Below are 14,530 nucleotides of genomic sequence, written 5' to 3' on the forward strand. Positions count from 1 at the left end.
TTGGCCAAGAACTTAACTTCTGTATCATCAGTTTCCTTTATATAAAATGAAGATAATAAAACTAACACCATGCCAATAAAGCACTTAATACAATATTAAAGGTCATGGATTTGTCAGGCCTTCAATAATTGTTATTACTATTACCTTTATTATTATTAGGCTTGATCAAATGGGAAGGGATATAGAAAAAGGGCAGAATTTTTACCCTTGTCATTTAATTCAACCTAATTCCCTCTTGTTGAGCTTATTCTTTCCTTTGTGTGAAAAAAATAGGGAAATCAAAATGAATAAAAACTAGTCTCATACTTAAAGGGAACTAGACAGGTAAACTAGCAATTACAGTTATAATTTCACATCCCTGAGGTTAGTGACAGGCACGCTGTATACTTAGTACTTTCCAAAGTAGCACATAGGACTTATTTAATAAATGATTTAATTAATTCAGAGTAGCATGAGCTGTAATTACTGTACAAACAGCTAGGGAAATGTAAAGAAAAAAGACAACAACCCCACATGGATGAGGCCAGAGAAGGCTTCTGAAATGGTCTGAAGCTGAAGCTGAGACTTAAAGAAAGATTAGAAGTTGCCAGTGAGTGTAGGGCATACAGACTCTCTTAGCGCAGGGAATAGCCATTGCATTCCGTTAAAGGCAAGAGAGAATCTGGTTTATTCAGAGAACCACCAATCTTCAGTATGAGTTGAGTGGCGTATACCTAAAAGACACAGTGAAAGATTGGTTTGGGAAGATAAACATCCACTCCTCCTGTCACCACTCCTGGTCATTTCTATTCCTCCTTTCCCTTATTTTCCTTCATAGTACTTACTACCTCTTGTCCTTCTATTATAAATGTATTTGTGTATTACTTCTTGTCTGCCTCAGCCACTGGAATGTAAGTTTCATGAAGAAAGGCACATCCTACTGTTCCATTTCTATATCGGCAGCCTCTGGATCAGTGGCCTGAAATGTAGGAAATGCTCAACAAATATTCATTGAGTGAAAAGTGAAAGAAGAAATAAATGGAGAACTGCTCATGAAATGTCTTAAATGTAATATTTAGGAAGAAATGTCAGGATTGGTGTGGGATGAGGGTGAAGCTGAGTAATGAGTCTGAGAGAATCTCTTAGGTTTCTGACTAAAGTGATAAGTAAATGCCTAATGACCAAATACGGAATTCAAGAAAAAGAGCTAGGTTTTTGTTTTTCATTTGGAGGGAGTGTGGGATGTTGAGTTATACATTATGACTCTCCCAGAGTTGTAGGGATGAATTTCTTTACCTATGAAGAATCCGCAATCTACTTCCCTCAAATGAACAGCAGCCTTATAAGTTACTCCACAGTGTGGAATGAAGCTGATTTTTATTTACAGCTATAGAAAAGATTATCATGACTAATAAAATCCTACATTAATCTTCTTCATTACATAGAAAGTCAAAGGTGGAAGATTAAGAAATTTAAATAACCTGCCTCAGAACCACAGAGTTGAAATGAGAAACAGAACGTTTGCCGCTAAAAGTAACAGAGGCTACCACTGACCCCATCATTTGTCACCTAGCATGCTGTTCAATAAATCACTCTGTATTTAGATAATCACCTCAGTGTCATTTCTCCACTAAAGAAATTTAATAGTGAGCAATCAAATGTATTCACTCTCAGTCCCTGACATGAGTTTACAATTACTTCCTAGAACTGAGCTAGTCTCAGTAGGATATAAAAATTAGGCTAATCATATGGTGAATACTTACTTCATCCTGTGTTTTTTCCTGCTAGGAACAGAAATTGTCTCCATAATTGTATGCAAATCCTTTCACCAGAATCATCACAAGAAAATTATGTACTGCTACTCCTGCTCTAAAGAAAAGACGGAAGTAACAGTTTAAAATATCACTTTCAAATCAACCAAAATGAATGGTTTTGGCTTTGTGTATAAAAGCCAGATCTAAATTAATATTATTTACAGTATACAGCTTGGCATGTGAATATAACAAGCTGATACTTAATATGTTGTGTAACACTTCTTTGAGTTTCATTGCTAGTGATTGCTTTTATGATTAATTAATGAGATCTGTTGGACTCAAACTTCAACATAGGGTAGAATAAATTAATTGCTCTTTTAAGAACCAGAATTCTTTGGACAGCATTGGCTATCTTGCACCCTCAATTAATGAGTCAGTTTTGCAGGTTAGCTCAGGATTTGTTTTTATGAACCAAAAATATTTGTTTTTATCATTTAGAATGGAGTCCTTTCTGAAATGAATTTCACACTTACTTCAATTCTGAGTTTTCTGAAGCTTATTTTAGCTCTTATTAATGACTCAGGATGGTTGCTATAAATAAAGATTATGAAAATTGGAGATTACTATTAAAGGCTACCTTAGGATATCTCTAAAGGTATTCCTGCTGAGATATGTGGGACTCTGGGCTTCTACAACTCATGACCTCTCTCTGCCATTTGTAGAGTTGTAGAGTTTTTGCATTTACTTGCCACATTCTTTCAGGACCTAAATGTACAAAGTATAAATTAAGTAGTTTTCAGGTCATTCCGATGTCAGTAATATTACTTATTATTCATTCAGAAGCTATCTCTGGGATGAACAATAAGACATTGCTGATATTTGACTATTTTTGATCAGCAGAAATGAAAATGTAATATGGCTCCACCTGATACAATGAAATATCTCCTGGCTCTTATACAGATAAGTACAGGATTGGTGGGGGAGGGGGGGAGTGTAGAATTTAGACAAAAGCAAACAACCAACACTCTCCTTTCTTTCCACTTTTTCTGGAGTTGGTCTAAGTGAGAGGAGATTTGGCATTATGCCTGTATTAATTTCAGTAGTCTCCAATTTGTATTCCCTGTCCTCCTTCTCTTTCCACTCTTCGGATGCATCATTTCCACTATATCAAGCTAGCATTATAAAAGCAGTTTTATAAATCTGTCTCTTCTCTGCTCCAAAGCTTCGAAGGTTTCTAGTGTTTCAGTATTGTTTCATGATGATCAGTGGAGTAATTTCTAAACTTTCAGTATTTAATTATCCAAAACTATTTATCGAGTCCCTTTTAGATGCCAAGTCTTCTTCTAGGCACAGTGAACAAAACAAGCCTCCTGACTTCATGAGCTTAGCTTTTAGTATGGGAAAGAGACAATAAACAAGGTGAGTGAGTAAAATCTAGAGTATATTAGGTGGTGGTGAAGTGTTGGGGAGAAAGTAAAGCAGAGAAGAGGAATAGAAAAGCACAGGATGAAGGAGCTGAAATTTTAGATAAAGTAACCCAGAATGGCCTCACTGAAGAGAGGGCATTTGGGTAGAAACCTAAGAACATAAAGGCAAAACCCTGAAGACCCATCTTGGGGAAAGCACAGCAGGGTGAAGCCTGAGCCAGAGCACCCCTGGCAAAGCAGCCAGATGTCTGGTGATGTTTGAGAACAAGAGAGCAGTGGATGACGTCAGTATAAAGGAGCAATTGGAGAGTTTGGACCTGTAAGTGGTATGATCTGACTTGCCTGAAAAGTTCCATTCCTGAAGCTATGCTATGAGTAGTGCAAAGGGGGCAAAGGTGGAGGAAAGAAAAAACATGTAAAGAGGCACTTGCAAACAAGAGGCTTGGGCCTGGGTGGAGGCAGTGTCGGTAGGAAGAAATAGCCAGGTTTTTGATATATTTTGAAGGTAGCCTTGACAGAATATGCTAAAATATGAGATGTGATTGTGAGAGAAAGAATGGAATTAATGGTGACTGTGATTGAAAGGCCTTCACATCACAGCCTCATCCTTCCTTGCTAATTTCATCGCTCTCTCTGCATGCTGAAGTGTGGTGAAAAGTCCCTAAGCTGGAGAATGGAAGACTTGAGTTCATTCACAGTTCTGCCACTTAGTGGGGTTATGCTTTGATATAAGTCACATAAATTGTTTTTATTTCTTCAACTTTATGGTGGGGATAATATCTACTTCACAGGGCTGTTATGAGGTTCAACTGTATTGTGAAATACTAATAAAGCATAATGTAGTTTATGAATACATTACTCCAGCAGCCTGCTCTATTAACTATCAATGATTAATAATTTATTAAGCATTCTCCAAGCTCCTGCCTCTGTGCCTTTGCTTTGTGATGCAGCAGCTCCTTCCTCCTCACCATCTTTATTCATCAACCCTTTCCATCCTTTAGGGACCATACTACAGTCCAAGTCATTCTCTCCATGGTGAAACCCCCTTTGAAAGGATCTATTCTTTTGCTTAACACTGCTTTCCCAAGGTATCGCAATATTGAATAGGTTTGACACTCAAAATTATGTCTTACATACCTTACATGCTTAATATTAGACAAAGACCTTGTTTGAGTGCCTGTTAACTCACAAACATATATTTTAATTCCCTTATAAAAATACAATGGTTGTTTTTACGCACATTGGAACTGTGAACTTTATATAACGTGATATAAAAAAGTATCAAATCAGAATTGTAAATTTTATATAGTGTGATATATAAAATATATAGTAAAACAGATAAAAGAAAAAGTTGTACTTTATAAGCAAAATAATAGCTATATAGTAATTATGCTAGATATTTATTCTGATTGGAAATTAGTCTTTTGCTATTTGAGTTTAAAATTATTCAAATTTTTCAAAAATGCTTTACTTAAAATAGAAACACATTGCCTTTTTTGTAAAAAGATGTTTGTGGAGGCCCACAGTGCTAAGAAGATAAAAAATGATGGAGGCAAACTTGAAAAGAGATCAGTGTATTCATAGGGAATATTCAAAATCTACAGATTGTTTCTAGAATCATTGATGTTTATAACCAGAGAGAAAAATGGGTTTCTCAGACCTCTGTCATAATTTATTATACTACTTTGGGTGATGAAGGAGGTGGCTGCAAGGATAGTTTTCATCAGAAGTCACCTGACACCTGAAATCCAAATGGAAAAATATGTGCTTCTGAAGGTCAAAAAAACCCTAAAAGTTCAATCTGAAAATAGAAGTAGAATGACCACCAGTAGAATAGATAGTAGTCTGACTCAAATCATCTCTCTATGATTTATGTGTCATTAATCACCAAGCTGATTTATTCTGTATCCTTAATCTAGAAACTATTCTCCTTCCTCTGCATGGTCCTAAACCTGGCCCCCATTACTTCTCACCTGGATTACTACCATGTGGGTTCCTAAGTGATTTTCCCGTTTCTGTGTTTCCCACATCCATTGTATTTTCCACACTTCAGCTGTAATCATCCCTCTAAGACACATTGTTTTGTCACTCTTTTCTGAGAGTCTATGAAGTAAAACCTAAATTTCTTTAAATGATAGAGAAAGCTCTTGTAATATATCCCTTGCCTGTTCATCTCTCCAGTCTTAGAAGCTCTTTCCACAGCCCATGCCAATTCTCCACATATCCCTTCTTGTCCTTCCAAACATACAAAATAAACTGAAGTTTTTGAAGCTTCTGAATGTGACCTGCTATGCAAGATAAAAAGTATATTCATACAGTCTTTTAAGGAGAGTTTCCTGAAGCCTCCACACAACCTTTCCACTTATAACCCATTGCCCACAACTTAGTCACAGAGCCATATATCTAGCTGAAAGAGAAGCAAGGAAATATATTTATTCTGACTGTCCATAGGTCCAAGTTAAAATCCCACTGCTTTGGATGAAGGGGTGAAGTAGTAGTAGAGAACCACCAACTTACAGACTCTACGACAGTGCTTTAACTTTACAGATTTAAAGTATCAAATTTTCTTATAAGATGTCATCTGAACTAAATATGAATACTAGGGAATCAGAAGACAGTAAATGTTAGTGTCAGAAAATGCCTTAGGAAAAATCTAGGACCCAGAATAACCACCTTTAACAATGATTATTATCAATCCATCTTTGAAGATGAATTCTCTACTTTTACTCTTGAGTGTTTGTAGAAAAGGGAAAACTCAAGACATTCCATCTTATCTTGGGTTTACGTGAATAGCTTCAGGCTGTAAAAGTAGGAAAATCTTTGCTTATTTTTAGTATGCCCTTTTTGAACTACGGCATAAATAAATACTATAGTTACAGCTGCAGGTAATTTTACCCAAGCTGCAATGTTGGTTACTCCTCCATGTACTGAAACCTGGGAGTCCAGACTGTGGCCTTTGAACATGCTATTTCAGTACTAAGCTGCTTTGGAAAGAGTCCAACCTAAATGGTTATTAAATCTACTCTACAGTTCCAGCATGGTGGCATTAAATGCAGTGAGGATTACAGAATCTTATTCCTTTCTTGACTCAAATCAATAAGTGGCATTAGACACACACAGACACACACACCTTTCTCCTTGAATCCACTAGTTTTGGATACTGACAAATTGTGCCAGACCAGAGATATTGATGATGTAGCAGCAAGAACCTCCATAGCAATTTACAAGATTTATGAGGGAGGCTTTAATTTAACTAACTACAAGCTGCTGCTATGCCCCTTGCCATGTTCCCTTTTCAGGCTCAGCAACCCCCCATGGGACAGACCTAGTCTTCTCCTTCCCAAACCAGTTCCCATAATCTAGATGTTTCTCTATCCCATATTCATCAAACTGGCATACCCTTCATCTTATTACTTCATTATTCTGATGATATTCCCTGATTATTTCCACATTCTCACCTCTTCCCATTTTCTCCTCAATTTCTCAATCTGAAAAACGTCTTCTATATCCAGCATTCCATTAACCCTGCTCATGCTAAGTGCACCAATGACCTTCTCATTGAAAAGCACAACGGACACTTTCTAGTTCTCATCCAAGTAAAGCTTTTTCAGGGCATATGGATAACTCTTTCTTTTCTAAATACTTTCTTCCCTGGCACAAATGTATTCTGCTTCTCTTTCTGCTGCTCTGTGTGCTGACAGTTAAATAACTCTTGCAAACAAAAACATCAAATAAATAAGCCCAGCTATTGTTGTGAGTAGCAACATCTCTGAATTGGTACTCATGCAAAATAGGTCATTATCCATGGATGATATAATAAGTGTTGACATGTAAGGGTGCAGTAGCTCAGGACTGCTTACCTCATTTTGATTCTATTTAACATAATTGATAAAATCTTTATGTGATATAACACTTAAAAATATTTTATATGTAATTGACAGTGTTCTTTAGTAACTATGAAAAAGCCCTTAATTACTATTATAATCTAATAAAGTGATTATGTCGATGATATGCTCCGCTATTCTAAAAAATTATTTTCATTACTTTGAATTTATTTATATAATGCTGTGTATTTTGCATAATGGATAGTTTACCTATCGGTTTTCCTAGATAGTAAATTCTTTGTAAAGACAAGAATCACATCTTTATCTTTTGTTTCACCTTTGTATTTCACATTACCTATCTTTTTAAAAATGTTCTTATAGGTATATAGTAGCTGTGTATATTTATGGGGTGCATGAAATATTTTGATACAGGCATACAGTGCATAATGATCACATCAGAGTAACTTAGTATCCATCTCCTCAAGTATTTATTCTTTCTTTATGTTATAAACATTCTAGTTATACTCTTACAGTTATTTTAAAATGTACAATAAATTATTGTTGACTTTAGTCACCCTGTTGTGCTATCAAAGACTATATCTTATTTATCTTATCTAACTATATTTTTGTACCTATTAACCATCCCCATTTCCCTCCTCCCTCACTATCCTTCCCAGCCTCTGGTAACCATCATTCTACTATCTCCAATAAGTTCAGTTGTTTTAACTTTTAGCTCCTATAAATGAGTGAGAACATGGGAAACTTGTCTTTCTGTGCCTGGCTTATTTCAGTTAACAAAATGTCATCCAGTTCCCATATCTTTATCTTGATATACTTTATAGAATTCTGTATGTAGTAGGTTTTCAGTAAATTATATAGAATTAAAATGTTAGACAGCTTTTTAGAGTAGAAGCAAGATTTAAAATATCCTTTACAGTAGTGAATTTCCTGTTAACTACATGATATTCATCTAAAACTGCAGTATTCATTCTTTGGCCAACAATATTATACTACAAATTTTCTAATACCTAGGAGATGCAAATCATAGCCAGATGTGGAAATAGTATGACTTGACTTATGATTATCTAGTTTATATAACAACTAAGTTACATAATCATAGATTCAACAGCAGTATTTTATCCTAGTTACAATATATTTCCAGCTATGTTAGCAAATAAATAAGACACTCATATCTGAATATCAATGAATAATAAGAGAGCATACTAGAATCAAATGTAGCTTATAAAAGAATATGATTTTAGCCAAGCTCTGAAACTATTACTGCATATCCTTTGCACTGCAATGAAAGGATGCCATTTATTTCTGACTATGATTAATGGGGCTTTTTAAGTAACCAGCTTTCTTTGCCATTCAACAAAGATTGTGTCCTAGGGTTCTGTCTGATTCCAATTCTAGTGTCATTTGTAAATCTAAAAAATCAGATAATGGAAGGCTGGATTTGAATTATAATTTTGCTTTTAGAGTTAGTCCTTCAATTTGTAAGGTAAGTGGGCATATCTATAAATTTCATCAGAAGGTGTGTGGCTCCACATTCTGTAAAAGTCATGTCAGCAGGAGAATAACAACATGGATGCTTAGTCCTGACATGAAGCCTGACAGCCAGAAATGCAGCAATATTTAGAGTATCGTGCCAAGCTGTGAATTGAGCCCAGGGAGAAGACTATTGCTATGTGTGGGGGCCATTTTTATTATTTTTACAACACTCAAGCAAACAAAAAAAATCTTAGCATTATTCTGGTATGATGATAAATAAAAGGAGAAAAAAGAAAAGTAATACGTCAATTGGTATTTTTAAAAGCATTCATTTTAAGTCGAAGAACATGTTCACAGGTGTCAAAAAAAGATTTAAAAGAACATTGCCTCAGTTACCATCAGAGCATAAGCCCCTGCAACAGAATAAATGAGGCATGAACATATATATTAAGGAAGGTTTCGTGTCATCACGTTACATATGCGTCGAATGGGAAACAAGAGAAAGAATGCTGGGGTTTTGGGGCGGAGGATCTAGGTAAGATTTGAAAAGATAATTACTGGCACGCATTACAAAAGGAAAGACTAAATGGAGCAATAGATATACCAGAATAATTATATAGTAATTAACATGCCCTCTTTCTTCCTCTTTGGGGATTTTTTTTCATTTAGATAAAAATGAATCCTGACTGCCACAGTATTTCATTTGGCAGGATATCAGGTAATTTATATTTCAAATATGATCTCATCATCAGTTCCATCTGTTGATCTTAACTGAGCATCAGTAATGTTTGGAACTCTGATATGTAGAAAACATACCTGAAAAAATTCAAAATCTCTGAATCTATGAGACTCACATACCAATTAGAAAACTCAACAAATATGCCCTAATCTTGCAAGTGTGGTATATTCGTTTTAAATCTTCACTTTTAATCCACCCAGCTCTCTACCCAATTCCAGTATCACAGGAAGAAGAAACTACAGACAGTTGCTATAGAATGAGCTCAAATAAGTGTTAGACTTTGTTAAAGAGGACTAGAATATTCTGTTTATGCTAAACCATAAAGTGAAAATATAACTGACTAACAGGCTCTGATCCTAACCAATCTTAGTGTATGGGATATTTATAAATTCAAAGAATCTTTTTTTTATTCTTCTCTCACATTACAATTCAAAAATGAGAGATGGGGCTGGGTGCTGTGTCTCACGCCTATAATCCCAGCACTTTGGGAGGCTGAGGCAGGTGGATCACAAGGTCAGGAGTTCGAGACCAGCCTGGCCAATATGGTAAAACCCTGTCTCTACTAAAAATACAAAAATCAGCCAGGTATGGTGGCATGCGCCTGTAGTCCCAGCTACTTGGGAGGCTGAGGCAGAAGAATTGCTTGAACCCAGGAGGTGGAGGTTACAGTGAGCCAAGATTGTGCCACTGCACTCCAGCCTGGGCAACAGAGCAAGACTGTCTGAAAAAAAAAAAAAGAGAGATGGAAAAAAGGCAGGACAATCAAGACAATATTGGCCTGAAGATATACTGCATTTCCTGAAGAAATGCAGGAATTATGAGTTCACAGCTTCTGCCTTAACCCAGGTGCTTGGACCAGATGCCTTCCCTTCCACATGCAGAGAGAACTAGATCAAGAACAGGGTGAAGACCATTCATTTTATTCTCTCATGGAAGGCTGTCTTCACATAATAAACACCCCCACCTGCAGCAGTCTTGCACGCTCCTTCTCAACCTTCAAGACCCAATTCAAGTTTTTCTTCTCTGTGGTATTTTTCCTTGTTCCATCCAGACAGCTCTAACCAAGCTTTCCCTTGGGCCAAGCCTTTACCTTGAGTCCGGCTACACATTTTTTAAAACTAAGTTTCTGTTGTTTATTTGGTCATCAGTCTCTTACTGATTAGGAGTACCAGTGCCTCACCTAGTGGTTATTCAACTCATCCCCAGTCTATATCATTCACCTGCTGAGAGAGGAAGAGTTAAATAATGCCTCTCTAATATGCACCTGTCCTCATCAACAAATAAAGCACCGAGAATAATGAGTCCTCAATAAATACTGTTGTACTGTTTCTTTTACATCTTCTCTTCCATAGTTGAACCAAAAATGTTGTACTACCTTGTTCAAGGGGAAAGTCAAACAGTTGTTCAAAATGAGTTCCATCTAGTGAGTAAAATAACAAAAAGGGTTTATGAAATTGCTATTGACTACAGATGGTGGTGGATTTGGTTTGGGGTTTGTCTCATCAAAAAAATGTCTACAGCAATGCAATGTTCTCCAGTAAAGAGATTTTGAGAGCACAAGGTATGGTGTTGCTACTTCATTCAATCAACATTTTAAGAGATTTTGTTGCCATGACTAAAGAAAGTAAGAATAAATTATTCAGAAATAACCACACAGACTTTAAGTTTCTAAGCATTCAGTATATTTTGCAACATAACAGTGTTGATATAGGCTCAGTGCCTGCATACATCATTAAAGGGGAGTAAAAGCATGTTTTTAGTAACTTTTTTTTTCCCCAATAGGATACTCGATACTCCAAGCTATTATGGAAAAAGCAGGACAAAATGGTTGGCATGTCAGCGCTATATGTGTGGAAAATTTTAATGATGTCAGCTATAGGCAACTTCTAGAAGAACTTGATAGAAGACAAGAGAAGAAGTTTGTAATAGACTGTGAGATAGAGAGACTTCAAAACATATTAGAACAGGTAAGTCCTAGATTTTATATTTTTAACCTAGACCCTATACAGAAAAATTTAACCTTTGATTGACTTGTCCCCATCAACATCTTCTCCCAGCTTTTAATTTGGAGTGTGAGGTTTGAGAGTTTTCATTCCATGACTATCTTCAGGACCAAATCACAATCTTTTATCACCAAGGACCTTTTTGGTTCTTAAGTCTCAATGTATTTAGAAAGCTATTTCTCACATATTCTTAAGACTTGAATGAGTGAAAGACTCTGTGTGAATCTTGAAGAGCTCTTGGCCTCCAGTTTTCGAAAATATTAATGTTGAAGATTAATCCCATCTAAAAATAGTACAAAAATTCTAAATTTGTGAGTGCACCATTTTTAGAGGCACACTTACTTTAGAGAAGTGCTACATGACAAACAGCAACATAAATTACTAAAGCAATAAAATAAAAGTAAAGTCAGTGGAATACTGTATATAATTTAGTGGAATACTGTATATAGCATGTTTTCTGCTAGGTATTATAAGTCAATACATTACTACCCCAGTGGAGATGGTTTTCAACTCTCCTCAAAATGGAAAAGTCCTTGAATAAATGTTTCAATAAATATTTGTTGATTTGATTTGAAGCAGCCAGGAAAAGATTAAACTGAGCTTTGCCGTTGTATTAAATGATAGGAAAATATCATCAAATAATGGATAACATCTGCCTTTCCCTACCCCTGCAGATCATGATAAAGCTTTAAAGGCTCTTTGGCCAAAATTGCAGTGAGTGAATGCCATCTAGTGGTTTTAGAAATGCTTGCTCATATTATCTACAATACGTTAGTTCAGCCAGACATGGGTAATATAATTTTTTGTTGGTTAGTTTGTTACATATAGCTTAACTGCATAATAATATGACTTGATTTCCATTAGTAAACTTGCCAATTTGGAGGTTTATTTATAGGAATAACTTTAGTATTCAATTGTAAGAATGAAAACCAAAATATATTTCAGGGATTCAGCTTTACTATTTGCAGGCAAGGGACTAGATGTCTTCAGTTTCCTTCCTCAACTATATTAGCATTTGTAAAAGTGAAAAGTAAAAGAAAACAAACAAACAAAAATGTTGTATTGCCAAAGTCTAAAGAAGCCAGACCATAAGAGGAAATAACAGAGTATTTACTTCCTGTCATCCCTTTGTAGAAGAAAAAGCTATATATATATATATATATACTGAAGAAATATATATGTTATTTTGGGAAATATTAATTAAAAGCCTATACATTACTCGGGCTTATTCCTAAGAGAGTCCAAAAAATTATTGAAGTTGTAGCTATTCAATGTATATGAAATTTTTAAATGGTTAGTTACAGAATCCAAGAAAAATCTTTCTTCTTTCTTAAGCAATACAGCCACTTTACCTCCGACTCCCATTTCCCTCCCTCCCACTCCCGCCCCTGTATTGAGAGTTTGAGTTGTTTGACCTGAACAACTGAAGCTTTGTAAATAACTCACGATGAATCCCACAGAGCAGCCAATTCTAATAACTGCCTGGATTGCCAAGTTCCTGTCAGAGGGTGAGTAAGGCTCAGAAAGACCCTCCACTTAGCACCTGTGCTTAAAAGACCAAGTCTGGAGGAGGCAATTGAGTGCCTAAAGCACACTGACCCATTTCAGAGGCTTAGCTGGTTTCTAAGAAGAAAATCGGCACACCTGGGTGCTTTGGATAAACTCTGAATAAGCCGTAAATGAGCTCTTGCTAAAGGAACTGGACATCTTATATATTTTTTGTCATATTAAAGAAATTAGAAAACTTGAGTGTCTACCTTTTCTATTCTTCTTGCCAAATTCTAAAAGGTTTCTTTTCTATCATGGTTGCATGGTAATAACAATAATAATAGTAAGAGAACTTTGTCCATTTAAAATGCCTCTCAGGTATAAATCTCATAAATTGCAATAAAGTCTACTGCATTGTGAGAAAATAATGTACTCTTAATTGTCCTATAAAATTTTCCTCCAAGAAAAGCTGTGTTTTTATTCTGAACATGCTGTTGTTGTTGTTTACTATCTGTATTTTAATTCCTTGTAGCTCTAAATGAAACAACTTTCAATGTTTTCTTGGTTTTACTCTTGGCTCTTCCACAAGAGCTAATCCATACTTTGTCAGGGGTTTGTACGTGTATCTTAAGACCCCTGTGTTTCAACATCCTTTTTCATAAATTAAGATAGCAAAAGAAAACAATTTCAAAAAACCAACCAAAGCATTTTTAAAAGGTAAAAAGTTAAATGCTAAATAATCTTGATTAGAAAAATGCCTTTGAAAAGGTGGACTTTTCTCAGAAGATGGTGAAATTAATACAATGATGATAAAGTTCTAGAAGGATGGACACACTTCATATTAGTACATTTCTATGGCCGGGCATGGTGGCTCACGCCTGTAATCCCAGCACTTTGGGAGGCCGAGGCGGGTGGATCACCTGAGGTCGGGAGTTCGAGACCAGCCTGACAAACATGAAGAATCCCTGTCTCTACTAAAAATAAAAAATTAGCCGGGTGTGGTGGCACATGCCTATAATCCCAGCTACTCGGGAGGCTGAGGCAGGAGAATCACTTAAACCCAGGAGGTGGAGGTTGTGGTGAGCCGAGATCGTGCCATTACACTCCAGCCTGGGCAACAACAGTGAAACTCCATCTCAAAAAAAAAAAATTTCTAGAAGGATGGGCACATTTAATATTATGGTAGCATGCCATCAATAATTACTTCATTGACATCTTAATTTGTATCAATTTGCAAAAACATAATAGAAATAGTTCAGACAATATTCTCTCAAAATATGTTAATGGAAAACTGTGGTTATAGAAGCATTTCATCTTCTATACATGTTTTCCAAATTATTTTATGACATGAACTAATTAGTTCTTATAAATGTATTGCTATTTAATATAGTAGCTAGACATATACTCATTCAAGCATTTCAAAATATGAGTTTAAGATCAAGTATTTGAAAATATGGTTTAACGTACACCATAAGAAAAAAATGGAAGAATGTATGTAAATATCACCCACTGAGTCATTTAAGAGAGTAGAAACATATTGAAACCACAAAGTTAGATTTATTTTGTTCATATCAACTCCAATCAAACAAATTGGAATTTTGGCTCTCTAAATCCAATGAGCAATTTGGTCCACTCATTTGCAGAAACAAGCCTTGAAAAGAAATCTAAAACGAGAAGTATTTTTAAGTGTTTGCTGAATTTGTGATGAATTTTTTATAGAATATTTTTACTTAAATTGCTATGAGTTTGAAAGATATTATAAATATTATTGTGGACCCTAGCTTTATTCCTTTCACCTAATTTTCTTCCTATAACAAAAATA

At 35.6% G+C, this 14,530-nt stretch overlaps 1 protein-coding gene across 9 annotated transcripts in view; it reads left to right on the forward strand.

Moving 5' to 3' along the window:
* Positions 1 to 14,530, forward strand: part of GRIA4 (glutamate ionotropic receptor AMPA type subunit 4) — a 374,575-nt gene that overhangs the window by 243,265 nt on the left and 116,780 nt on the right. For all 9 annotated transcript variants that reach the window (XM_016921906.4, XM_016921903.4, XM_016921901.4 and 6 more), the window contains exon 5: positions 11,000 to 11,184. In XM_016921906.4, coding sequence (XP_016777395.1) covers positions 11,000 to 11,184 — 185 coding nt within the window. The remainder of the gene's footprint in view (positions 1 to 10,999; positions 11,185 to 14,530) is intronic.

This window comes from Pan troglodytes, chromosome 9, assembly GCF_028858775.2.
Source record: "Pan troglodytes isolate AG18354 chromosome 9, NHGRI_mPanTro3-v2.0_pri, whole genome shotgun sequence".
Lineage (NCBI taxonomy): Eukaryota > Metazoa > Chordata > Mammalia > Primates > Hominidae > Pan > Pan troglodytes.